This window comes from Podarcis cretensis, assembly GCF_951804945.1.
Source record: "Podarcis cretensis genome assembly, chromosome: 13".
Lineage (NCBI taxonomy): Eukaryota > Metazoa > Chordata > Lepidosauria > Squamata > Lacertidae > Podarcis > Podarcis cretensis.
Genome location: NC_137182.1, coordinates 51,079,491 through 51,104,863, shown reverse-complemented (window position 1 = coordinate 51,104,863; position 25,373 = coordinate 51,079,491). Strand labels below are relative to the sequence as shown.

Sequence of the window (25,373 nt, the reverse complement as noted above, 5' to 3'; positions counted from 1 at the left end):
GCGGGGCACCACTGTAATAATAATAATAATAATAATAATAATTTATTTATACCCCGCCCATCTTGCTCGGTTTCCCCAGCCACTCTGGGTGGCTTCCAACAGAATATTAAAATACAATAGTCTATGAAACATTAAAAGCTTCCCTAAACAGGGCTGCCTTCAGATGTCTTCTAAAAGTCTGGTAGTTGTTTTTGCACAAACCCTGAGATTTCAGAGCCTCGTGCTCTACCCACTGAGCAACCCATCCATCCAGTTCGTTCAGCTCTCTGGGATTTTCAGGCAGAGTGGGGTCTCTCCCCCCCCCCTGCCCCTTACCTGGAGATGCCAGGATTGAACCCAAGGCCAGCATGTGACACTTGCGCTCTTAGCGCTGACTTGAATGATTTTTATGTTAAATGCTGTTAAAAAAACCAAAAACACAATGGCTTTATTCAATTGGAAAACGAGGGTTTTGGCAACCGGGGTGTTAAAAAAACACTGTACAACTGTTTGACAAAGGAAGCAGTTCTCCAACTTCTAGAGGTGTGCCCCCCACGTTGGGACACCAACAGCACCCTCCACAGGGCAAGATCCGTAGCAGGAACAACAGGGTCACGCTAGCCTTGGTGGAAACGGGCTCCAGGTGTAATGACAATTCGTCCGTACGGTTCTGCTTGCTCCAGGTGTACGAACTGGGCTGCAGCCAGCACTGGCGAGGAGCGGAGGAAAAGAAAAGAAGTGGGTGTCGAGCGGTAACTCATTATTTGTACGGACATAAAAGGAGTCTGCTGGATCAGGCCCATTGAGTCTAACGTAACGGTGGCCAAACAGGCCTGGGTGAAATCCACCAGCAGGATCTGGGCACAAGAGTACATACTCCCTTGCCCTCCTGTGTTTTCCAGAAACGTATGCAGAAGCACCGCTGCCTCCAGCCGCTCGTTCATATTTATTACTGAATAAATTTATTTAAAGCCTCCGTTCCATCGCTTAAACACAAGATTTCCCAAGGCAATTGAAGATACAAAAAGAACATTACAGTCATACCTCACGTTACGTTTGCTTCAAGTTGCGCATTTTCAGGTTGCGGCCCGGAAGTACCGGAAAGGGTTACTTCCGGGTTTCGCCGCATGCGCAGACGCGCCAAATGACGTCACATGCATGCGCAGAAGTGGCGAATTGCGACCCGCGCAGATGAGGGTTGTGTTCTTTTCAGGTTGCGGACGGGCCTCAGGAACGGATCCCATTCGCAACCAGAGGTACCACTGTATTTACTTAGAAGTAATACAATAAGAAGGGGGTGAATCGTACCTCGCTCAGCTAAAAGATGAACACCCAACAAAGGCTCGATATGACATGACTCTACCCCCGCCCCCCCCCCCGTTAAGACCCAAATGCCTGCAAGGACAGGACCGTCACACCAGTTTGAAAATATATAAGGCTGGGGGCTGGGAGAAGGGAAAACGCTTCTGCCAAAGGAAGTGTCTCGGCTCTTGACCCTCGTGCAGAAAATTGCAAGCCCAGCGTTGGCTGAGAGTTGTTAGGCGACCTGTTTGCCACCTGTACTGGTTTTAACAGTCAATCCTTTATTTTCCCCAGGGAACTTTGGGAACTGCAGCTCTTTGAGGGGAATAGGAGTCTTTTAATACCGTATTTTTTGCTCTATAAGACTCACTTTTTCCCTCCTAAAAAGTAAGGGGAAGTGTGTGTGCGTCTTATGGAGCGAATGCAGGCTGTGCAGCTATCCCAGAAGCCAGAACAGAAAGAGGGATTGCTGCTTTCACTGCGCAGCGATCCCTCTTGCTGTTCTGGCTTCTGGGATTCAGAATATTGTTTTTCTTGTTTTCCTCCTCCAAAAACTAGGTGCGTCTTGTGGTCTGGTGCGTCTTATAGAGCGAAAAATACAGTAAATCTCTGCGCCCTTAACAAACTGCAGTTCACAGGATTCTCTGGGATAAGCCGTGATGCTTTAAAGTGGCATGAATCTGGCTTTAAATGTTATGGTGCAAGGAAACCCAAGATACACAGCAAAATATCCAGAAACTCATCATCTGAGAAACTGGCCTTCCACCCCCCCCCCAACTCCCATTTTGGTGTTTTGCTTGGCCCTCCCTGCTCCAGAAAAAGTTGTGATTAAAAAGGACAGCCACAACTCCTGTACACACACATTGAATTCCCATTACCTACCCAAACATGTGAAGAAAAACCGGCTGGCAACACCCCGTGAAGCCGCCCGGGGCAAGAGCTGGTCAAATTCTGTGACTCCGGCCTGTTCTAGTTTGGCAGCGATCAACCTGCAAGAATAGGAAACAGGAAGTATGACCATCGGGCATCCCTTCTGTTACCAGGGAAATGGGAGCTGTACATTGCCAAACCATTCCCTCACAGACATATCACACACAGGCATCTCCCTGCATTTTCACCTGTCAACCCTAATCCTCTAGTGTCAAAGAGAAAATAACAGCAACCCATCAACGGTTCAAATCCCTGTGACGGGGTGAGCTCCTGTTGCTCGGTCCCTGCTCCTGCCAACCTAGCAGTTTGAAAGCACGTCAAAGTGCAAGAAGATAAATAGGTACCACTCCAGCAGGAAGGTAAATTGTGTTTCCGTGCACTGCTCTGGTTCGCCAGAAGCGGCTTAGTCATGCTGGCCACATGACCCGGAATAATAAAGCGAGATGAGCGCCGCAACCCCAGAGTCGTCCGCGACTGGACTTAATGGTCAGGGGTCCCTTTACCTTTTTTTTGCTTGGGAAAGAGGAAGGAAACAGCTTCTGAGGGCTCACCTTTGAACGTAGTCCACCGTGATCATGTTCTTATCCAAAGGCAGCTCAAAACTTATTTCCGGGAGTTCAGGAACGATGGGCAGCGCTGCTTCCTGTGGCTCCAGGAGGACCCTGTGGGAAGAGGAAAGGGGGGAGTGGAAGAGAAGAGGGTCGCTCCTTCCCCACAGAGGCAGAGACTTGCCCAGGGAAGGAAAGCGAATAATAATAAAAAAAAGAAATAAAAATAATAATAATAAAAATAATAAATTTTATTTATACCCCGCCCTCCCCAGCCAAGACCGGGCTAAGGGGAAGCTAACACCAAATATAAAACAATTGAAATACAGCTTAAAAACAAAATTAAAATACAACATTAAATAGTTTATGAAGTAATGATATTGGAAACTGCTATATATAATTACTAAGAAATTCAGATGGAAGAGGTATGAGGAAGCCAAATAATATGCTTATGAAGATGGATCTTAATTAATTAATTGTTAGTCAGGTGATGATTTATTGTATTGTATGTTTTATATTCTTTTTTCTTTTTCTCTTTTTTTCTGTTTCATTCTTTTTCCTTTATTATTGTCAACTTTTTCTTTTTTGTTATGTTTATGTATGGAAAATACTAAAACATTAAAATACGGCCTCATTCCAGTGGAAACTCAATCAAAAACTTTTTGGGGGGAAGGAGGTAGAACCAGGCCTCTCACCTCTCCTCGGCTACCACAAAACTCGGCCGAGATTCTTCTTCGGTCGTCTCGAGGGAAATCTCTGCAAGGGGGAACGGAAAGAGATAACCGGCAGCCACATAATACCTGTTTTGCCTTTGCAAGGAGCCAGCCTTTTAGTGTGGCGGCACCTTTGGAACTCCCTGCCTATTGACATTGCTGTTGCAGCCTTTTTGGCGCCTGCTGAAAGCAGGTTTATTCAGACCGCTCTGCCCAGAAGCTTAGAAAAGCTGACGGGATCCGGCGGCCGATCCACTCCGCCTCTGTTCAAGTGATCCATCTGATGACTGGGGAGAGGGGAGTCCTGTCCGACACCGTTAGAGCCCTGCGTCGCAGGGGTTGGGCTAGATGACCCTCGTGACCCTTCCAACTCTTCAATCCCGTGGTTATTTTTATCGCTGTTTTGCCTCCGCCCGCAGAGCTGGAGGAAAGCGGAAGCTCCTGTCTTTGTTCGCCTGCTCACCTGACGAGCCGACAGGTGGGATGCTTGGCTCCTCAGCTGCTCGAAGCTCCTGCAAAAGAGGGAAAATTGGGGCTGAGCCCCTGGGAGGCAGAGGTCTCCCCAATATACCCATATTTTTCGCTCTATAAGACGCACCAGACCACAAGACGCACCTAGTTTTTGGAGGAGGAAAACAAGAAAAAAATATTCTGAATCTCAGAAGCCAGAACAGCAAGAGGGATCGCTGCACAGTGAAAGCAGAAATCCCTCTTGCTGTTCTGGCTTCTGGGATAGCTGTGCAGCCTGCATTCGCTCCATAAGATGCACACATTTCCCCTTACTTTTTAGGAGGGGAAAAGTGAGTCTTATAGAGCAAAAAATACGGTATTTCCTTCTACAGACAAATATTTGGAGTCATTAAGGTTTGCTCTCCTGCACTATTTAAAACAGAGGGACGCGGGTGGCGCTGTGGGTTAAACCAGAGCCTAGGACTTGCCGATCAGAAGGTCGGCGGTTTGAATCCCCACGATGGGGTGAGCTCCCGCTGCTCGGTCCCTGCTCCTGCCAACCTAGCAGTTTGAAAGCATGTCAAAGTGCAAGTAGATAAATAGGTACCGCTCCGACGGGAAGGTAAACGGAGTTTCCGTGCGCTGCTCTGGTTCGCCAGAAGGGGCTTAGTCATGCTGGCCAGGTGACCCGGAAGCTGTACGCCGGCTCCCTCAGCCAATAAAGTGAGATGAGCGCCACAACCCCAGAGTCAGCCACGACTGGACCTAATGGTCAGGGGTACCTTTACTATTTAAAACATGTGGTCCATGTTCTTATTATGCATGTGTGTCTATCTTGTGCACTTAATAACATTCCTTTTTTTTTTACAACACCTTAGAATTCTTATAACGCTATTCTGAATATAGCTTCTTATAGGGCGCAACTGGGGATGAGCTTATGGAATCAAGGGGGCGGCAGACCACAAAAGTTTGGGAACCGCTGAGTCTTTTTTAAATTTTTATTTATTTATTTGGTTTTTCAAATTTAAGTTTTACAACCTCATAACCAACATACATCGTAAAAACAAGATTCCAAAGAATCTCCTGGACATCTCTCCTCCCCTTTGTGGGTCCTGTTGTGAGTCATTTCCTCCTGCGTCTTTTTTTAATAATCCAAATCTTTTACATCTCGGTTATATCCAAAATTCACCATTAAACGACAAGTGTTACTCCAATCCTACTAACGATTTTAACCATGGGTAGGCAAACTAAGGCGATCCAGGAATCAGTGTGTTTTTACATGAGTAGAATGTGTCCTTTTATTTAAAATGCATCTCTGGGTTATTTGTGGGGCATAGGAATTCGTTCATTCCCCCCCCCCCCAAAAAAAAAATATAGTCCAGCCCCCTGCAAGGTCTGAGAAACAGTGAGCCAGCCCCCTACTGGAAAAATTTAGTGACCCCTGGTTTTAACTGTCTATACAGTGGTGCCTCGCAAGACGAAAAGAATCCGTTCCGTGATTCTCTTCATCTAGCGGTTTTTTCGTCTTGCGAAGCAAGCCCATTGACGGCTTAGCGGATCAGCTGATCAGCAGCTTAGCGGCTTAGCGGATAAGCGGCTTAGAAAAAGGGGGTAAAGGGGGAAAAAACCGCAGGAACTCGCAAGCCCATAGGAAATTCGTTTTGCGAAGCACCTCCAAAACAGAAAACTCTTTCGTCTAGCGGGTTTTCTGTCTTGCGAGGCATTTGTCTTGCGGGGCACCACTGTACTGGTTTCTAAGATAAATTATAAATTGTCCCTATTCATTATTAAAATGTTGGTCATCCTGATTCCTGATTCTTCCGGCCATTTTTGCCATTTCGGCATAATCCATCAACTTGACCTGCCATTCATCTCTTGTCGGGAGTCTTAATGCTTTGAAACCTGCAGCTCCAGCCCCTTACCTCCAGCTCACTGGGAACCTCGGCCTTCTGCACTTCTTCCTCCTCCTCCCTCCTCCTCCGCGTTTCCTCTACTGCTCGCTTCCTGGTGTAGTCCACGCGCTGGCGGTTGGCGCAGCGGGCCCAGAGGCCCTGGAGGGTGGGGTGCAGCCATCCTAGGACCAGGAAATGAGGGGGCAAAGGGAACAGTTAAAATTCTGGAGGGGGTGGAAAGGGAGGTGTGCAGCAGGGGGCTCTATCCTGCCTAAAAGCAGGGGCCTGTCTTGTGTTCTTATGCAGAGATAAACAGGTCAGTGGCCGTGGAAAAGCCTTTCCCAGTTTCTGCACACAGCAGGCAAAAGCCTCACACCTCCTGCCTAGGCCGGGTGGGGGGGGGGGGCTCCCAGAAGCCACTGCACATCAGCCCCACACAGCCTGGCCAATGGGTCAGGGATGACAAGAACTACAGTGGTCCCTTGGTTCTCAAAAACACCTTGGTACTCAAACAACCTGGAACCCAAACACTGCAAACCCGGAAGTAAGTGTTCCGGTTTGCGAACTTTTCTCGGAAGCCAAACGTGCTCTGTTTCGAGTGTTACGTTGGAGTCTGTCTGTTTTTGCTATTTGTTTTGCGTTTTTGTTTCTGCGTCTCTTTTCGTTTTCATTTTTGTGACTGTGTGGAACCCAGTTCAGCTACTGATTGATTGATTGTGTGACTGCAGTACATTGTTTATTGTGTTCATTTTATGGGCCAATGGTCTGGTGAGATAGTAAAATTCATGTTTAAATTGCTGTTTGAGGGGTTGTTTTTAAAAGTCTGGAACGGATTGATCCGTTTTGCATTACAGTGGTACCTCGGGTTAAGTACTTAATTCGTTCTGGAGGTCCGTACTTAACCTGAAACTGTTCTTAACCTGAAGCATCACTTTAGCTAATGGGGCCTCCTGCTGCTGCCGTGCTGCCGGAGCATGATTTCTGTTCTCATCCTGAAGCAAGAGTTCTTAACCCGAGGTACTATTTCTGGGTTAGTGGAGTCTGTAACCTGAAGCGTATGTAACCCGAAGCGTATGTAACGCAAGGTACCACTGTACTTTCTATGGGAAGGCGAGCCTTGGTTTTGGAATGCTTTGGTTTTGGAACGGACTTCCGGAACGGGTTAAATTTGAGAACCAAGGTACCACTGTATAGGGGGCATGTCCTGGTATCTGTTATCAAAAAAGGGCAAGTGATAAAAAAAATTATCCAGCCTCTTCACACTGTTTTTCACCTTTCGGGGTTAAAATCTGCTTTTCCCTTTGAGCCAAGGGGCAAGGAACCAGCAATGCACCTGGATCGGACCCTCTGGGGAGGGGGATATGGGGGCAGAGAGGGGTCCTCACCATAAGTTGGCGCTCCCAAGAGCTCCTCCGCAGTCTTCAACCTCTTCGGAGGGAGCAGCACTGTCTCCTGAGAAGAGGAAAGCAGGAAATGGCATGGCAGGCATCAATTAGCAAGATGACGCTTTGCATCCTGGCAGCAGCGAAGCCCCGCCCCTCCCCAGCACTGATTGGCCATGACTGCTGTGATGCGGAATTATTGATCATCATTACGGTTATATAACAGATGGATAATGGTAAAAGGTGCAGCAAATTTGATCTTAAACCCATGGAGGGAAGCAAGGAGGTCCGAAGGTTCAAAAGAACCTTGTATTTTAATGTTTGAAATGGTTATGTTAAAACTAATAAAAAATTGAAAGGAAAAAAAAGGTTGCTGTGATGTCATGGAATGCCCACAAAGATTCCAACTTATCGGGGTTGGAACGGCCAGGCGTATTGCAGTCCAGTCACAAAGCTGAAATTTTGAACAGTCCAATTTCAACTGCCTTTTCCATTATTATTATTATTATTGTTGCACCAAGCCTCCAGTTTGCATACATAGCCTCGCTTTGCATAACTTGCTTTCCCCCTGCTTATTGCGGGGAGGGGCAAAGGGCTCTGTGGGGCATGCAACCTGGCCTCCTGCCCACTGCAAGCCTCCCCCCCTCAGCCCCACACTTTTCCCGGGGACTTAACACTCGCAAGCCTGTATTTGTAGTCTTGAGGGCTAGAAACCTGATTTTTAAAAAAAGGCAGCCTAGAATCACAGAGCTATAGAGCTGGAAGGGACCTTTTACATAAAAAAGAGACGTTATGTTGTATGAATGTTGGAATTAATATGTTTTTTTTTTTTAATAACATTTCTTTATTGAATTCCGTTAAGACCCCCCCCCCAGTCCCTCCCCGGAACCCTCCAGCTCTGGAACAAAAGGTGCACAACGTTAGCTGCACCGGGTGGCAATCCTTGCGACACAGCAGGTGGGATCAACGCTTCATCACTTTGCTTTTGCTCGTCTCCGACACCACTTTGCCATCGATGATCTTGGTGGTGTGGATCTTCTGAGTAGTTTGCATGGTGCTTTCCAGTAATGCATCTTTCAGGTTGAACTCATCTCCGCCCTCCAGCAGGGTTCTGTAGGTATTGATCTCAGCCTCCAGCTTGTCTTTGATGTTCAGCAGAGCCTGATATTCCTCTGCCTGGCGCTGGACATCGCTCCGCATCTGTGCCAGTTCGGCCTCGGTCCGCAGCAATAGCCCATTGAGGTGCTCCATCTGCATGCCCTAGCGGCTCTCCACTTCAAGGAGGTTTCCTTCCAGGTTGGCTTTCAGGTTGCGCAGAGACTCCAGCTCAATTTCCAGTGTTTGGACGTTGCGGCGCAACTCAGTGACAGTAGCACGGCCGGTCTCAATCTCCTTGGTATTCTGGGTGATCATGACGGTGCTCTCAGTGATCTGCTGGCTCTAGTACTTGTCCAAATCCTCAAGGTTCTTCTGAGCCAAGGTGTCATACTGTGCCCGGATTTCAGCCATTATCTTGCCCAGATCCTGTGACTCGGGAGCATCTACTTCTACTGTCAGTCCTGAGTTGGCGATCTGGGACTGTAGCGCATTGACTTCATCTTGGTGGTTCTGCTTCAGGAAGATCAGTTCTTCTTTGAGGGCCTCAATGTCACCTTCCAGCTGAAGGCGGCTCATATTGGTATCATCAATGACTTTGAGGAGGCCATTAATGTCACTCTCCACAGACTGACAAATGGCCAGCTCAGCCTCAAACTTTACACGGAAGTCATCAGCAGCCAACCTGGCATTGTCAATCTGCAGAACAATGCGAGCGTTATCCACTGTCTGGTCAAAGATCTGATTCTTCAGGTCCTCGATGATCTCGAAGTAGCGCTCCAGTTGTGGGTGCTGGGCCCTTTCTTCTCCAGGTGCTCTCGGATCTGGATCTCCAGCCGGCGGTTCTCGGCCTCCAGGCTGCGCACCTTCTCCAGGTAGCTGGCCAGGCGGTCGTTCAGGTCCTGCATGGTCTCCTTCTCGTTGTGGACCACGCCGGAGCCCGAGAGGGAGAGCGAGAAGCTGCTGCCTCCATAGCCGCCGCCGCCCCCGACGTAGCTGGAGCCGAGGCTGGACGACCGCGAGACGGAGATCCTCGAGCCCGAGCCGCCGGCCCCGGCATAGACGCTGGCCGCGCTGGCCACCGGCCCGAATCGCACCGAGCCCCCGACGGGCCGGTACGAGCTGGAGTAGACGCTGGACTTGGAGTAACTCATGGCGGCGGTGCGACGGGGCAAGAGGAGGCCGACTGCGCTGCGGGCTGCAAGGGGCGAACCTTGTTGGAATATGTTAAAAAATTAATAAAAGCGTAAAAAATCAGAGCTTGGTGGGCACCCCAACGTTCACCAATTCCAACACCTACCAGGGGCTGGCACTGTCCCTGCGGATCCAAGATCTGCTTCTGGAAATCTTCCCGGGAAATCTGGGTCACAGGATCCAGGAAGCGCAGCTGCCTCCGCCGCCTGCTGGGCTGCAGGAAGGACGGCTCGTACGCAGGCAGCTGGAGCTGGGGAAGCACAAGAGAAATTTCCGGATGTTCTGCCGCGGCTCATTCCTAAACTCCCCAGGCTCTCATACGGCTGCCACTTGGACCGACTCAGACCACTTGGCTCAGCACTGCAGACACTGGCTGGCAGCATCTCTCCGGGGCTCCGCGCAGGAAGCCTTTCCCCAGCCCAACTTGGAGAGGCTGAGATTTGAACCCAGAAACTCCCTCTCTGCACGTGAGGGAGACGCTTTGCCGTTGAGCCGCAGCCTTTCTCTAAATTACAAACCTGTTGGGAAGGTAGGGGAAGCTGGCTTATAGCGAGTCAGATTTCTTGGCCCACCTAGATCATTACAGTCCGTACTGACAATTAATCCAGAATGCGGCAGCTAGACTGGTGACTGGGAGTGGCCGCCGGGACCACATAACACCGGTCCTGAGAGATCTGCATTGGCTCCCAGGACGTTTCCGGGCACAATTCAAAGTGTTGGTGCTGACCTTGAAAGCCCTAAACGGCCTCAGCCCAGTATACCTGAAGGAGCGTCTCCACCCCCATCGTTCAGCCCAGACACTGAGGTCCGTCTCCGAGGGCCTTCTGGCGGTTCCCTCATTGCAAGAAGTGAGTTTACAGGGAACCAGACAGAGGGCCTTCTCGGTGGTGACACCCGCCCTGTAGAGTGCCCTCCCTTCAGATGTGAAGGAAATAAGCAGCTATCTTATCTTTAAAAGACATCTGAAGGCAGCCCTGTTTAGGGAAGTTTTGAATATTTAAATATTGTTTTTAACACTTGATTTGGAGCTGCCCATAGTGGCTGGGGAAACTCAGCCAGATGGGCGGGGTATAAATAAATAATAATTATTATGATGATGACAGGGTTTCAGATGCTGGGCTTGAACCTGAGGTGTTCTGCACTGAGCCAGAGGGTACCGGCCCTCTCCCGGCTCTCAGTTGGAAGGCTGGCCCTCCTTCCCCGCCTCCCTTCCTCTCACCTTAGGGCTTGGAGGGGACCGTTGCTTCAGCTGGGAGCGGAGAGGGGTCAGTTGGGGAGAAGGCAGCAGCCTGGGTCGGTCCTGGAGGGGGGTTGCCTCTGCAGCAGAACCAGCAAGGGTTGGCGGTTAGAGAAAAGGGCAGGGAGAGGAGGGAAGAGGGTGCCAGATAACCATCAGATTTCTCTGGCCTCGTCTCCCTCTATTGACCCCCCCCCCATTCCCTCAAGTGGCCTTGGCGGGAGAGATAGGGGAGGCAGGGCTGCTCACATCCCCTTTGCAGAGACACCAGGCCCCTCCAGCCCCCAGCCGGTCATTATTAAGAACAAAGGTCTAAGAACTGGTCCTGGAGTTTGACTTCTTCCTCTTCCCTCCCTGATCCTTTCGCCTTGTGTGTTGTGTAAGCGCCCCTTTGTGTCTAGCCCGGCAGGGTCCTTGTGCTCTTGGCCAGCCTTCACCCGCTGCTCCCTCCCGTGCCCAGCGCCCCACTAACCCGAAGGCAGCAGAGGGGGTTCTCCTGGGAGCTGGATCTTGTCCGTCAACAGAGATTCTCCTGCTTCCCTCGCAGCAGGCGGCTCCTCCCCAACTCTGTGAAACCAGAAATATGGCCAGAGTTTCATTTTTGTTGACGGTGGCGGAAATCATTTTTTAAAAACTCCTCATGGCACAATTCACACACCAGACTGGGCACCACAAACTGCAAAGACTTGTGGGAAATGGCCTTTGTTAGAATCCAAGGGGCCACCACAGGAAGGACCCTACTGTGTTTATTGTCACCGATAGTCATGTGTGGTGTCTATGATACATTACAAAGGGAGAAGCGTTTGTGGGGTGCGGGGGGAGAGAAGGTCATTGCCCCAAGGAGACTGCAAACTAGATTTCAATGAGACACAGGGCATGGAGCTTAGGAAAGCAGGACAACAACTTATCCTAGTCTGGGGATATTGCTAATATGGTGGAATACTAACTCCTGTTATCCACAGATGGCATGGCCAATGGTCAAGGATGCTGGGAGGTTGGTACGTTATCCCTGGCATACGCAAACACCCTTCTTGCGTTCCAAATTTTGCCTCTGCTCAAACAGCTCCAGCAGGTTTTTTTTAAAAGACTACGTGCCTGCCAAACTTGTTTGACCTTAACAAAATACAGCGATCCTTCTTCCCAACCAATTTTATTCAGTGTTTACTTTTGTGGAGTTTCACACTTGCAATATACAGTATTTATTTATTTTGCTTTGAGTTACCTATTGAAAAGAGAAAAGTAACAAGCTAAACACCCTTCTCCAACTCTGCCGTTTTGCCCAACCTGAAGGCAGAGTTTGGATCTAAATAATTATAGTAAAGTTTGTATAACCACATGAAGACAACTATAATTCCCCTGCCCGTTTTTCCTAAACCCAAAGCCCCACAATGTTGCATCTTCTCCCACTAGGGGACTTGTTCCACCCCGTCTTACCAAACTGCAGTTTGATGCTCTAGCAAAAAAATAAGGGTCGCGTACCTCTGCCTCCAACTGACCTCTGTGCCCCACCTGCCTGCCCCAGTCCATCTTCTTCGCCCCGACACAAACATGCAGCTCAGAATCTGAGATCCAGAAGCCCCAAACCCCTCTCTTTATGTTATGTAGTGAGTTGAATAGGATCCAAAATGCAGCAGTCTGATTGGTCCTAGAACAATAGGATTCAGAATGCAGCAGTCTGATTGGTCCTAGAATAATAGGATTCAGAATGCAGCAGTCTGATTGGTCCTAGAATAATAGGATTCAGAATGCAGCAGTCTGATTGGTCCTAGAACAATAGGACCCAGAATGCAACAGTCTGATTGGTCCACAGGAGCCACCCAATCCAGCTCCAGGTGGAAGTGAATCAGCAACCTGATTGGCCTACAGGTGAATCCTGGAATTAGCCAATCACATGGGACCCATTGTGTAAATAATGTATTTAAAGCAGACATTCTGGGGGAACTTCGATTCCTCCTCACCACTATGAGCTGAAGAAAGAGCATGAAATCCACTCTCGACTCCGAGTATATTTCACTTTACCTTGTGGGAGGCGACAGCCCAGCTGAGACCAACAGTTCTTGATCTCTGACTCCCTCGGCAGACCCTGGGAAAGGAGATAGAGGCAAAAGTAGAGATGAGAGGCCTGTTGGGTCCAAAGAGGAAGAGGGGAAGCAAAAGGGGGAAATTGGCTGGCTGTAACAGCCGGGGGCGTCCTCTGGGATCTGGCCATGACAAACACAGAGCTGGAAAATCAATGAGTGCCGCCTTCTATTTATTTCCCATAACTTTGGTTATGGAGGTGTTATAGGAATTCTAAGGTTTTATATGTTGTTGTTGTTGTTGTTTAGTCGTTTAGTCATGTCCGCCTCTTCGTGACCCCCTGGACCAGAGCACGCCGGGCACTCCTGTCTTCCACTGCCTCCCGCAGTTTGGTCAAACTCATGCTGGTAGCTTTGAGAACACTATCCAACCATCTCATCCTCAGGTGATGTCTCTGCTATTTAAGATGCTGTCTAGGTCTTATATAGATATATATAATGATATATATAAGGTTATATATATATATAAACGTTCATAAATGTACAACGTTCATAAATGTTAAACCCCGGTTGGCCTCTGTTATTTGTTCTACCCATAGGGAACCTACTAAGGCCTCTCTTGGATATCCCATAAGGGATATAGGAACATTTTTTTCTTATAACAGAGGCTTCCGGGAAACGCTTGGGATGTCTGTGTGTCTGCTGGAGCAGGAGGGAAATGTTCCATAACTGATGGGGTGGACTTGGGAGCAGGGGGAGACCAGTGGGGAGGGGAGCAGGAAGAGGAGACACCCTTGTTTCTTCAGCAGCCTGACTCTGTCTCTTGGCCTCCCTCATCTCATTCTCCTTCTTCAGCTTCTGCCTCTGATTCTGGACTTCTATCACAGACTCACAAAGTCCTGTTGCCTCTTCACTTCCATCTCCCTCTGACCACTCATCGTCGTCACACAACCATTCCCAGGGCTCTGAGCCTTCTTCCCTGCCCGACCCCCTACCATTTCTACTTGTTCAACCAGTCCATGTCACTTAGTCGCCCCTTGCAGAACTCAGCAGGGAGGACGATGGGGACAAAAACCGAGAACCAGTTGGCTCTTTGGCTCCCCCTACTGTTGGCCTCCCTGCATGCAACCCAATGAGCACCAGCAACAATAAAACTCAGGGACCGAACCCTCCTGCCTGCAAATTGTGGGCTCTGCCACCCTACCCACGGATCCCAGGGAACGAAAGGGGCGACTAGAAGAGGAGGAGGAGGAGACGATCCCTAAGGACTCTGGCCTTCCCAGTTTGCGGATTATAATGCATTGTGTCCTTGGAAGAGGATAGACATGCAGATCAGATCAGTCTGGCCTCTCCCTCGTCTGCTCACCTTCTTCTGCTCGCCTTTTTCTGGAGGAAACCCGGCGAGGCTTCTCTTCCCCGGACACCAGAAACTCCCCTTGATCCATTAGCATGTCGATTTCCTGGACTGTGATTTCAGGCAGATCTCGCTCGCCCTGCGGAGGGTGGGAAAAGGAAGGTGGGGGCACAGGTCTCGTGGAAACAGACTCACGGGCTCTGCTATGTATCTGCCACCCTCTAACCCAGGGGTGTGGGAACACTGCGCTGATCGAGGGCGGCACAACCTTTCGGGGGCCACATGGTGGCGGTGGGCAGGGCCTGGGGAGAAAGTGGGTGGAGCGGCGAATATAATTTCGGCTAGTTTCTAGAGACATACCCTTTGGGCTACTACCCTTCATTGACCACAAACTTGACATGAGCCAACAGTGTGACGCGGCAGCTAAAAAAGCCAATGCAATTCTGGGCTGCATCAATAGGAGTATAGCATCTAGATCAAGGGAAGTAATAGTGCCACTGTATTCTGCTCTGGTCAGACCTCACCTGGAGTACTGTGTCCAGTTCTGGGCACCACAGTTCAAGAAGGACACGGACAAACTGGAACGTGTCCAGAGGAGGGCAACCAAAATGGTCAAAGGCCTGGAAACGATGCCTTATGAGGAACGGCTAAGGGAGCTGGGCACGTTTAGCCTGGAGAAGAGGAGGTTAAGGGGGTGATATGATAGCCATGTTCAAATATATAAAAGGATGTCACATAGAGGAGGGAGAAAGGTTGTTTTCTGCTGCTCCAGAGAAGCGGACACGGAGCAATGGTTCCAAACTACAAGAAAGAAGATTCCACCTAAACATTAGGAAGAACTTCCTGACAGTAAGAGCTGTTTGACAGTGGAATTTGCTGCCCAGGAGTGTGGTGGAGTCTCCTTCTTTGGAGGTCTTTAAGCAGAGGCTTGACAACCATATGTCAGGAGTGCTCTGATGGTGTTTCCTGCTTGGCAGGGGGTTGGACTCGATGGCCCTTGTGGTCTCTTCCAACTCTATGATTCTATGATTCTATCATTCTATGATCTGGACAAGCGAGAGGCGTCATCAGAGTTACACATCCTGGCTAGGCAAAAAACAAGTTTTAAAAGGGCACTTCAGCACCTGATGAGATTGCCATTGTTAATTGTTAATTCTTGTGCTCAGGAAATAAGTTTTGAAGGATGAGTTTTTACGTATTTGGAACCACTGAATCATAGAGTTGGAAGGGGCACGGAGGTTTAATCTAGTCCAACCCCTTGCAAAATCAGCTGTCCTGCACAGGGATCAAACCCACAAACTTGGCACTATCAGCTCGGTACTGAATTCAATGGTGAATGTGGAATAAATGAATGAAAATGAGTTTTATTCTTAGGGAAGGCGAGGTGAGGATGACCACGTGAACAAAGAGGTTCAAAGGAGCCCCAAGGAGGGCCGCATTGCAGAACTGTTTATCTGCATGTCTTACAACCTGAGTTGCTGATACAAAGCAAATGTTAGGACTCACAATCTTGACTCCCTAAGAGGCTCTTTTCCTGGCTAATGTTACAGTTAAGTAAAGAATGTGTTAGAAGCAGATTGTTAGCCTTGAAAGAGGGATAGATTTATAGTTTAGAGGAGACCCGGGATAACAAGGAGAAATAGCAGGTGATAGTTTAAGAACTAGTAAAGGTAAAGGGACCCCTGACCATTAGGTCCAGTCGTGGCCGACTCTGGGGTTGCGGCGCTCATCTCGCTTTATTGGCCGAGGGAGCCGGCGTACAGCTTCCGGGTCATGTGGCCAGCATGACTAAGCCGCTTCTGGCGAACCAGAGCAGCGCACGGAAACGCCGTTTACCTTCCCACCGGAGCGGTACCTATTTATCGACTTGCACTTTGACGTGCTTTCGAACTGCTAGGTTGGCAGGAGCAGGGACCGAGCAACAGGAGCTCACCCCGTCACGGGGATTCGAACCGCCAACCTTCTGATCGGCAAGTCCTAGGCTCTGTGGTTTAACCACTAGGAATTGTAGGAGGGGTGTTTGAACAGTCTTAGGGTATAAATGATCTGTGATGTGAACTGGAATGTGAAATCCCCTCTTGCCAGCACAGCACTGTGTCGACCAACAATAAATCTGCTTATGTTTGATCGTGGTGTAGACTCCTTCTTTCAAAGAGAAATTTGAACCCCTCTGGGAAAGATGCCTGGGACAGATTTGCCCAACGGTGAACAATGGGGTTCAGGTCGGAATTCAAGAGGACGGTCAGATATAACAAAAATAAAGGAAGGCACAAATGGGAACTTTTGGCAGGTCATCTTGAGATGATTGCTAAGCAGGCCATTATATCTGGATCCGGGCCTGGTGGTGATGAGTTTCTACAGAACCAAAAACGCTGCCCTTAAAAATCCACTCCCACCTTCCTGCCCAACACCCCTGACCTCCCAAAAGCCAAAAACCTACTTCAATCTGGAGCAAGGTGATGGGTTCTGCCTCTTTGAGAGTGATGGTGTCCGGGGAGACTGTGATGGGCAGCTCTCCTTCGGAGCAAAAAGAATCGGGAGACAATTAGTACCTTAATTAGCCCTGCCTTTCGGCCAAAAGCAAGGTGCCAAAGCAGTGCAATGCAAAAACAAGACAATAGTAGAAAACCGCCTTTTAAAAATGTCAAACAATAAAAACGCAGAAGCGATTCTTCTGAGCTGTCACGGCACCGTTTTGTGTCCGCTGCCCTTGGCACAGCTGCACAGGCAACCGAGATGGTTCTCTGACCTCAAGGAGCTTACAATCGAAAAGAGGTAGCGAGGACACAACACTCTTATTATTTATTAAAACTGTACGCTGCCTGTTGTGTACTAAGTTGAATAGGATCCAAAATGCAGCGGTCTGATTGGTCCTAGAACAATAGGATTCAGAATGCAGCAGTCTGATTGGTCCTAGAACCATAGGATTCAGAATGCAGCAGTCTGATTGGTCCTAGAACAATAGGATTCAGAATGCAGCAGTCTGATTGGTCCTAGAACAATAGGATCCAGACTGCAGCAGTCTGATTGGTCCTAGAACAATAGGATTCAGAATGCAGCAGTCTGATTGGTCCTAGAACAATGCAGCAGTATGATTGGTCTGCAGGAGCCACCCAATCCAGCTCCAGGTGGAAGTGAATCCACAACCTGATTGGCCTACAGGAGAATTCCGGAATTAGCCAATCATGTGCAGCCCATTGTAATGTATATAAAGCAGATACTTTGGGGAAACTTTGATTCTTCCTCACCACTATGAGCAGAATAAAGAGCATGAAATCCACTCTCGACTCTGAGTATATTTCACTGCCCTTCATCCAAAGATCACAGAGCTGTTCCCAACATAAAAATGCAAAACGAGAGCACAAAACACATCTTACAAATACAAAAAAACTATCATGATGTCTGAGTTTTGTTCCAATCTGGGGGTTTTTAAAAAAAGTAAAGCAGAGCATGAAACATCTTTTTCTCTCATTACTTTGAGGTCCAAATAACTTTCAGGATTCATTTTATATCGAATGCTAGTACACATCTACGTTTGCTTGCTTCCTTACTGTGGTTTGCCAAGGAAGAGGGAGAATGTGAGCAAATGATGTGCTACTTGCAGTTTTACTTTTTAATGCACCACTTAAAAAGATTTTTGTTTTAAAAAACACATTAATAAGGAATAAATAAAATAATCTGCTGCTACATGTACTTAACACCTTGGGTTAGGGTTGGGGAACGAGGCTGAAGAGGAGAAATTGGAGGCCACAGAGAAAATGGGGATTGCAAAGAATTGGGAGAGCTGGAAGCAACCCAGAGGTCATGTAGCCCAACCCCCTGGAATGTGGGAAGGATGGCTAATTTAGAGATGCCATTTCAAGGAAGGGAGCAAACAGCCTATCTCAAAGGGGTAACCAGGGCAGCAACTATTTTCTTTCTTTTTTAAAATAATTTTTATTGAATGATTTTATGTTACAAAAAACAATACAACCATACTACCACTTAATATAATTAAGAAATAAAAATTACATACATCGATATTTAGTTTGTTATTTACCGTCTTATTTCCTCCCAAACATTGCATAGAACAACACACATATGTGCAGACACCCACACAAAATGATAATAATGAAAGTAAATATTTTCCCCCTTTTATCTTCCAAAATCTTTTCTTCAACTTTGACTTCCTGTCAAGTCCCTTTGCATATATTTTATCTTACACTTGAATGTACACAAAACAATAAACCTTTCTATATAATTTTTCTAATACATTGTGAAAACATAATAAATCCTTAATTGTTACCCACCTCCTTTTAGTTCCTTTATCACTCAAATGCTAGCACGGAGTAAAAACTATTATTGTATTTTTGAACGTATCTTCTATAATGGCAGCGACTATTTTCTTAACAACTCACAAACTCTGGTTTTGCCCCACGGAGAAGCCAAACTCTCCAACTGGAAAGACGGGGTTTCTGAAATCATGAAATTTAGCAGCGGTTCCCGGGCTCCCAGTTTCTGACCCACCTCGCCTCTGGTCCCAGGGAGATGGAGGAAGGTGTTGCGGGGGGCTTCTTCTTTCAGGGGTGGCTGTTTCCAGAATGGATCGGACCTGGGAAAGACGGAGGGGGAAAAGGCAAAATCTGACCCCCTTCTCTCTGGTCCATCATTGCCAGGGAGCCGGGAGCCACCAGCTACAGCTGAGAGACAAAGACCTCAGCAGGGAAGAGGAGGCTGGAGAGAGAACCAGGACTCTGGCGCCACCTACTGTCTGGCTCCCTGCCTTACGCCCTACCAGCAGCCCCCCCCCCCCACCGCAGGACAAGAGCAGGAAGATTGGGAAAAAGGACGAGAGGCTGTCTTACATAGGGAATGGACATAGGGCTGGGTAGAACTGGCTCCATCATCCCAAAAAATGGATCGGGAGCTTCCTCTAGGATTTCCATGATGGCCAGCTGGTTGGGGAGCAGCAAACCTGGCCTGCGGTTAGGAGAAGCAGAAAGAAAAGGTTAGACTTACTAAGAAGTAAGGGACTTCTATGCTGTTGTAAACAAAAATTGCCCTTTTCCCCTTATGGGGTATCCAAGAGCCCATATAGAGTCCTTACATAGGTTCCCTATTTGTAGGAGAAAGTAACAGAGGCCAACCAGAGAATATTGAGAAGCAAAGCAGCTAGTAAGCTTGATCTTTATTGATCTGTTGCAACAGGGTGTTCCCCTCACACGCAGGAGAGTAAGAGGAACCCTGAAAAATGCTGTGCAAGGGCTTATAAAGACTTTTGAAATTGCCACCCTGTAGATCAAGACCACCCCCAGAAACATCATACATACATCACAGAAAAGGCGGTCTAAAACAGAAATTTGAATATTGTTTTTCTGCTGTTGTTGTTTATCTCCTGTCTGGCAGGTTACTTGACTGGATTGCCTGGGGAGCCCGCCATTTTTTTGTAGTGATAAATACTTAGTTCCTGGGCCAGGTCACAGGCTCACACCCTATTCATATCTTAAATGTGTGAGGATTTGTGAGGAAAGAGAGAATGGGGAGGTTTCCCACTTTGACCTTGCAGAGAAAACATTTGGTCAGTTTAGGAATCAAAGTGGTTCCAGGTTGGCCTTCCTGTGCTGATCTATGTATGTGCTTGGTTGGTACACTTATGAACATTACCATATATCTAAGACCATAAAATTCCTATCACATATGCCCCCCCCAACCTACTCTGATCTTTTCCCTATATGCCTCAGACACTGGTATCTCAGTAGTCCCCCCCCCCCCCCCCCCGCAACAATCCAAAAGGAGATCTGCTCGCCCAAGGATCACTCAGGAGTCCCAAGGCCAAGCAGATATGCAAACTCCGCAGCCGCCCTCCAAACCCGCCCCAGGTGGCGAATGCGAATCACTCACTGCTCCAGGTCTGTCAGGTCAATGCGGATCTGCTGCCGGGCCCGGTTGAGATGTTCCAAGATGTGCTGGATTTCCTCTGAAAATGGCAGGGTGGGGAGGCAGAAGGGGAGTCAGCCAGAGTCGGGAGAACCACCTCTCCACCGTCCGTCCCCCCCCAAGCCATTCATTTCGTTCATTCAAAGCCTTTATGGCTTACTTTTTTTTTAGCCAGAAAAGCTCAGAGAGCAACTTACAAGCCAATATTATACGTAGCACACAGGCAGACCCTGCCCCTCGGGACCGCAATCCAAACAAGCGACGGCATAGAAGGTAAGGAGGAGGGTGAGGGATGAGGAAAGCGAGTGCGCTCAAGCAGCCATTTCTTTCATATCGAAAGGCTGTTGTAATGTCAGGTGCAAAGGGGTTTGGGGTGTGTCCCCCTGACCTTTCGGCAGACTTGGGAGGAAAATGCAGTGCATATGGAGGGAATTAGGGACGTGGGTGGCGCTGTGGGTTAAACCACAGAGCCTAGGGCTTGCCGATCAGAAGGTCGGCAGTTCGAATCCCCGTGACGGGGTGAGCTCCTGTTGTTCGGTCCCTGCTCCTGCCAACCTAGCAGTTCGAAAGCCCGTCAAAGTGCAAGTAGATAAATAGGTACCGCTCCAGTGGGAAGGTAAACGGCGTTTCCGTGCGCTGCTCTGGTTCGCCAGAAGCGGCTTAGTCCTGCTGGCCACATGACCCAGAAGCTGTACGCTGGCTCCCTCGGCCAATAAAGCGAGATGAGCGCCGCAACCCCAGTCAGCTACGACTGGACCTAATGGTCAGGGGTCCCTTTACCTTTATGGAGAGAATTATGTATGTATGTCATAGGTTTAGCTACGGGTGCATGGAGTTGGAACTGATGACGCCTTCCAACTGTACAATCCTGTGGTTCTGCGGAATGCATTTGAAAATATAAAAGGGAGGAAAAGAAAAGCCGTGGAAGAAACAGCAGAAAGGGACAAACAGGGGGGTGGGGGCGTTGGTTTGGAAAAGGTCATACCCACAAGGTACTGGCACTGACGGGTGTAAACGCGGACGACCCCAAACTGCAGCTGAGCGGAGAGGTAGAGCGAGAAGCGGGGCTTGGGAGCCCCAGGCATGGGAGGCGGGACCTGGACAAGGATGAAGGCCATGATCTCCTCGCTGAAACAAGGAGACAAGAGGTGTCACCCGCACAGCACCCGCCTGGCCTGCACTCGGCTCTGGACGCAATGCACGCCCGCAGGATCAGGCCAATGGCCCGCCTCCTCCAGCATCCTTTCCTCCCTGCAGCCATGCGGGTGCCTCACACAGTATACAGTGGTACTTCGGGTTAAGTACTTAATTCGTTCCGGAGGTCCGTTCTTAACCTGAAACTGTTCTTAACCTGAAGCACCACTTTAGCTAATGGGGCCTCCTGCTGCCGCCGCGCCGCCAGAGCACGATTTCTGTTCTCATCCTGAAGCAAAGTTCTTAACCTGAAGCACTATTTCTGGGTTAGCGGAGTCTGTAACCTGAAGCGTCTGTAACCTGAGGTACCACTGTATCGCTATACAGTGGTACCTCAGTTTAAGAACAGCCCTATTTACGAACTACAGTGGTACCTCAGGTTACAGACGCTTCAGGTTACAGACTCCGCTAACCCAGAAATAGTACCTCTGGTTAAGAACTTTGCTTCAGGATGAGAACAGAAATCGCGTGGTGGCAGCGGGAGGCCCCATTAGCTAAAGTGACACCTCAGATTAAGAACAGTTTCAGGTTAAGAACGGACCTCCGGAACGAATTAAGTTCTTAACCCGAGGTACCACTGTATTCGGTATATGAACTCCGCAAAACCGGAAGTAGTGTCCCGATTTGCGAACTTTACCTCAGACTAAGAACGGAAGCCGAATGGTGGAAGGGCACCGGCAACAGGAGGCCTCATTAGGGAAAGCATGCCTCAGTTTAAGAATGGTTTCAGTTTAAGAACGGAATTCCAGAATGGATTAAGTTCGTAAACCGAGGTACCACTGTATATGCAGAGCAAGTAGCATTTCGTACATGCTTGTCTAATGCGTAGGTATATCAGTGTTATTATCACCCTAATACATATATGTCTATTTATAACTGACTATATTTTTTTAAAAAAACGCGCTCCAAATATCATTGTTTGTACAACATCTGTAAACATCCCATTCATAAGATGCGAGTGTTGCCGTATCTTCAATCTACAGTGGTACCTTGGTTCTCAAACCTAATCCGTTCCAGAAGTCCATTCCAAAACCAAAGCATTCCAAAACCAAGGCGCGCTTTCCCATAGAAAGTAATGCAAAATGGAGTAATCCGTTCTAGACTTTGGAACCCTAAAACAGCAATTTAACATGAGTTTTACAGTCTAAGGAGACCACTGATCCATAAAATGAAAGCAAGAAACAATGTGCTGCAGTCACACAATCAATCAATCAATCAGTAGCTGAACCGGGTTCCACACAGTCACAAAAACAGAAAAAAAAGAGCTGCAAAAACAATAACGCAAAATAAATAGCTAAAACAGACAGAACTCAGCATAACACTGAAAATGGAAGTGTGGCACTCAAAACGGAAGTGTAACACTCAAAACAGAGTTTGCAGACCAGAACACTTACTTCCGGGTTTGCAGTGTTTGGGTTCCAAGTTGTTTGAGTACCAAGGCATTTGAGAACCAAGGTACCACTGTATTGGCAGAAGTTGGCCACAGGTTTATCTTTCCAGTGCATCAACACCAGTCTTTTGGCCATAGCAAAGGCACAACAAATCCATTTACGTTTGTCCAGAGGCAGCCAACCCACCGGTCCTAATTTATATACGCATTTTCACTGTTCCCAACTCTAATCCCTCGGAAAGCCATCTAATTAGATTTTAATTTGATCCTGACTTGTTTTTGGGAGGTAATTTAATTATTGTTTGATTTTAAAGCAATGTTATATATTTGATGTTAGCCGCCCTGAGCCCAGTCTTGGCCAGGGAGGGCGGAATACAAAAAAAAGTTTTTGTTGTTCTTGCTGTTTCTTTCATCCCTCATTTGTGCCTCTACTCACCAGGTTCTTGGGACGTTGACTTTTAGGTACTCCCGCTTCAAGAGTTTGGCTGCCCCAGTTGCTGCCAACCTGGGAAAGAGATGGAGAAACGATCAGTTGGGGTGGGGGCAAGCAGGCAACTGCCAGCACCTTCCACTGCCCCCCAGCCACACTCTCAGAGCAAAGTCCTTACCAGATCGTAGCAAAACATCCTGTATGACGTTGCAACACGTTTGGGTAATAGAACATTTCGGAATGGAGAGTTTCCCTTTTCTAGTATGGAGGTTCTGAGACTTCTAGACGCTCCTGATCTCTTGGGAGGGGAGTGCTTTTCCTCTGCAAATTATCGCCCGGTTGTATCTCAAGAGTAAACGGACCCCCTTTCCCAATTTATTAACGGTCCAAGCGAGCGGCAAAACGTTGAGAAATCAGTCGATCCTTCAGACCTCACAAATTCAGTGACTCACCGCTGGAGGCAAAAGATTATAATGGGGCCTGTTCTTTCCTAAAACTAATTTGGGACAATTTTATCACAAAGCCAGTTTGATTCCCAAATCTGATTAATTAAGGAAGATGAGATGGTAAGCAGCGAACTGCCAGGAATGAGAGCTGTGTTTGCTGGTGAGTTTTAATGAAAGACAGTTTGATGACAAGAGAAAAGATGAAGAAGAGAATCTGCAGGCAAAAGGATTTTAATCTATTAGAGGATGTGCCATTTGGTGACAATATTCGTTCAAATGGTGAGTTGTGAGGTGTAATCTCAAAATTCTCTAGCACTCAATTAGTAAGTTCATACCAAATGTATATAATGTATGGTGCGGGGGTGGGGATAGCTAAATTCCCAACTGATCAGTTAAGAATATTTTTTAATGGGAAGCAAATAAAGAATATTAGCTAGGAATACTAGCACAGATGATTAACAGGAACTGGAAAAATTAATATGCAAATAACAAGCAGGGATTCACCTCCCAGACCATTAAATGTTGAAGCAATAATTCACCGACTACCATTGAACGTGTCTAATTACGGTAATCAGAAGTCTATGAACAGTTAAAACTAGGGTGATACAAGAGAACCCAGGAATTAAAGAGGGTTTAGTAACCCTGTGTGCTTTTAATAAACAAGGTACTGTAGTCATAAAAGTATTTCTGAGAGGCTAATTGCAGGATGAGATGTGATTAATACTTACAGTAATTGGGCATGGATTGTTTTAAAAGTAACCACCATACATATCAGTTGGGGGATCAAGTGGGAAGAAAGGCTTGGGTTTTTTTTGGTTTTGTCTGGCTAAGGTAAGCTTGAATTTTTATTTTAAAGAACAGCAGTAAGAACTAAGAAATAGTGGCAGATTATGATTAAACCAACCCTCCCCCCCGCAAAAAAGGGAGATACTGTCAGCAATTAAGATTCCTAACACTAAATGAAGACCTAGTAAATTAATTGGGCTGCAAATACAATAATTAAACAGGGGGTTACTTGGACTCAGAACCACTGGCTGCTACTGTTAATAAAGGCCAATGATTCTAAAAGGCGAATGTGCTAAAAATTAGAAATAAAAACGGACAGTGTAACTAAGCACCCTCCCTTAACCCTCTGCAGCCACTGGCTGAGACCAAAGTGAGAGACACAGGCAACAGCATTGTCAATAAACGAAACACCTGCGACCAATCCCTGCTGTTTTCTGACGTTCTGACCAATGAAAACATCTCCCTCTTTTAACTATCTCGACCAATCACTGCATGCGAAGCCACGTGAGAAAACTTCTCTCCAAGCTTGGAGACACGTTCTTCGCCTCTCTCCAGTTCCAACCAATCAAATCTCTTTGTTTCTCTTCTCTTGACCAGCCCACCTCTTATTACGTGGCAGAGTTCTAACCAATCAAATCGCTCCGCTGCACTTGGCCTGATCAGATGCGCATCTCATTACCCCGCCCATGTTCTCAATTCCTTGCCCTGAACTGAGCTAGTCCAATGGGCAGGCTCCTCACGGAGTTCTAGCCAATAAGATCGACGCAAGGCCCTCCTCCTTTAAGAAACAGTTCACCTTGTTTCTTGAACTTTTCTTTGCCTATCAACTCGCCTATTGCCCAAGCCTGGCCAATGAAATCAAGGCACGTGACCGGAATACTGTCCAATCATGGAGAAGGGGCGGTTTTCCCGCCAAATTATGTCCTAGGTCCCTTTTCTCTTCAGAAATTCCAGACGCAATTAATGTATCAGTTAATAGGAGCCTAGTAGTCTCCATATATGTCTCTGTATATACAAAAATCACTCACCCTAATACAGGCTGCAGAATTATCAGCAAATAAAGGCAATTAAAAGCCCCAGGCAGCCCTCCTGGGCCCCTAATTCTCTCACAGCCTGG

General features: G+C 47.7%; 1 protein-coding gene, 1 long non-coding RNA gene and 1 pseudogene across 3 annotated transcripts in view; 1 reads left to right on the top strand and 2 right to left on the bottom strand.

Annotated features, from left to right (window-relative positions):
* Positions 1 to 396: 396 nt before the first annotated feature.
* REC8 (REC8 meiotic recombination protein) lies at positions 397 to 25,373 on the bottom strand. Its single transcript, XM_079951917.1, has 19 exons — positions 23,203 to 25,373; positions 23,031 to 23,099; positions 20,996 to 21,138; positions 19,975 to 20,050; positions 18,939 to 19,053; positions 18,601 to 18,685; positions 16,535 to 16,611; positions 14,107 to 14,233; positions 12,742 to 12,805; positions 11,195 to 11,289; positions 10,705 to 10,802; positions 9,592 to 9,735; positions 7,200 to 7,266; positions 5,845 to 5,996; positions 3,936 to 3,984; positions 3,455 to 3,515; positions 2,763 to 2,873; positions 2,164 to 2,270; positions 397 to 688 (listed from the first exon to the last, which is right to left on the bottom strand). Exons 1-19 carry the CDS (start codon positions 23,256 to 23,258, stop codon positions 597 to 599), a joined length of 1,788 nt encoding a protein of 595 aa, XP_079808043.1. The 5' UTR covers positions 23,259 to 25,373; the 3' UTR covers positions 397 to 596.
* Positions 782 to 25,373, top strand: part of LOC307202364 — a 237,422-nt gene continuing 212,830 nt past the window's right edge. Inside the window, exon 1 of the long non-coding RNA XR_013832852.1 lies at positions 782 to 1,856. This is a non-coding gene — a long non-coding RNA (uncharacterized lncRNA). The remainder of the gene's footprint in view (positions 1,857 to 25,373) is intronic.
* On the bottom strand, positions 8,048 to 9,495 carry LOC307202214 (keratin, type I cytoskeletal 18 pseudogene; annotated as a pseudogene). The gene has a single exon. The product of its transcript is annotated as a keratin, type I cytoskeletal 18 pseudogene (transcript).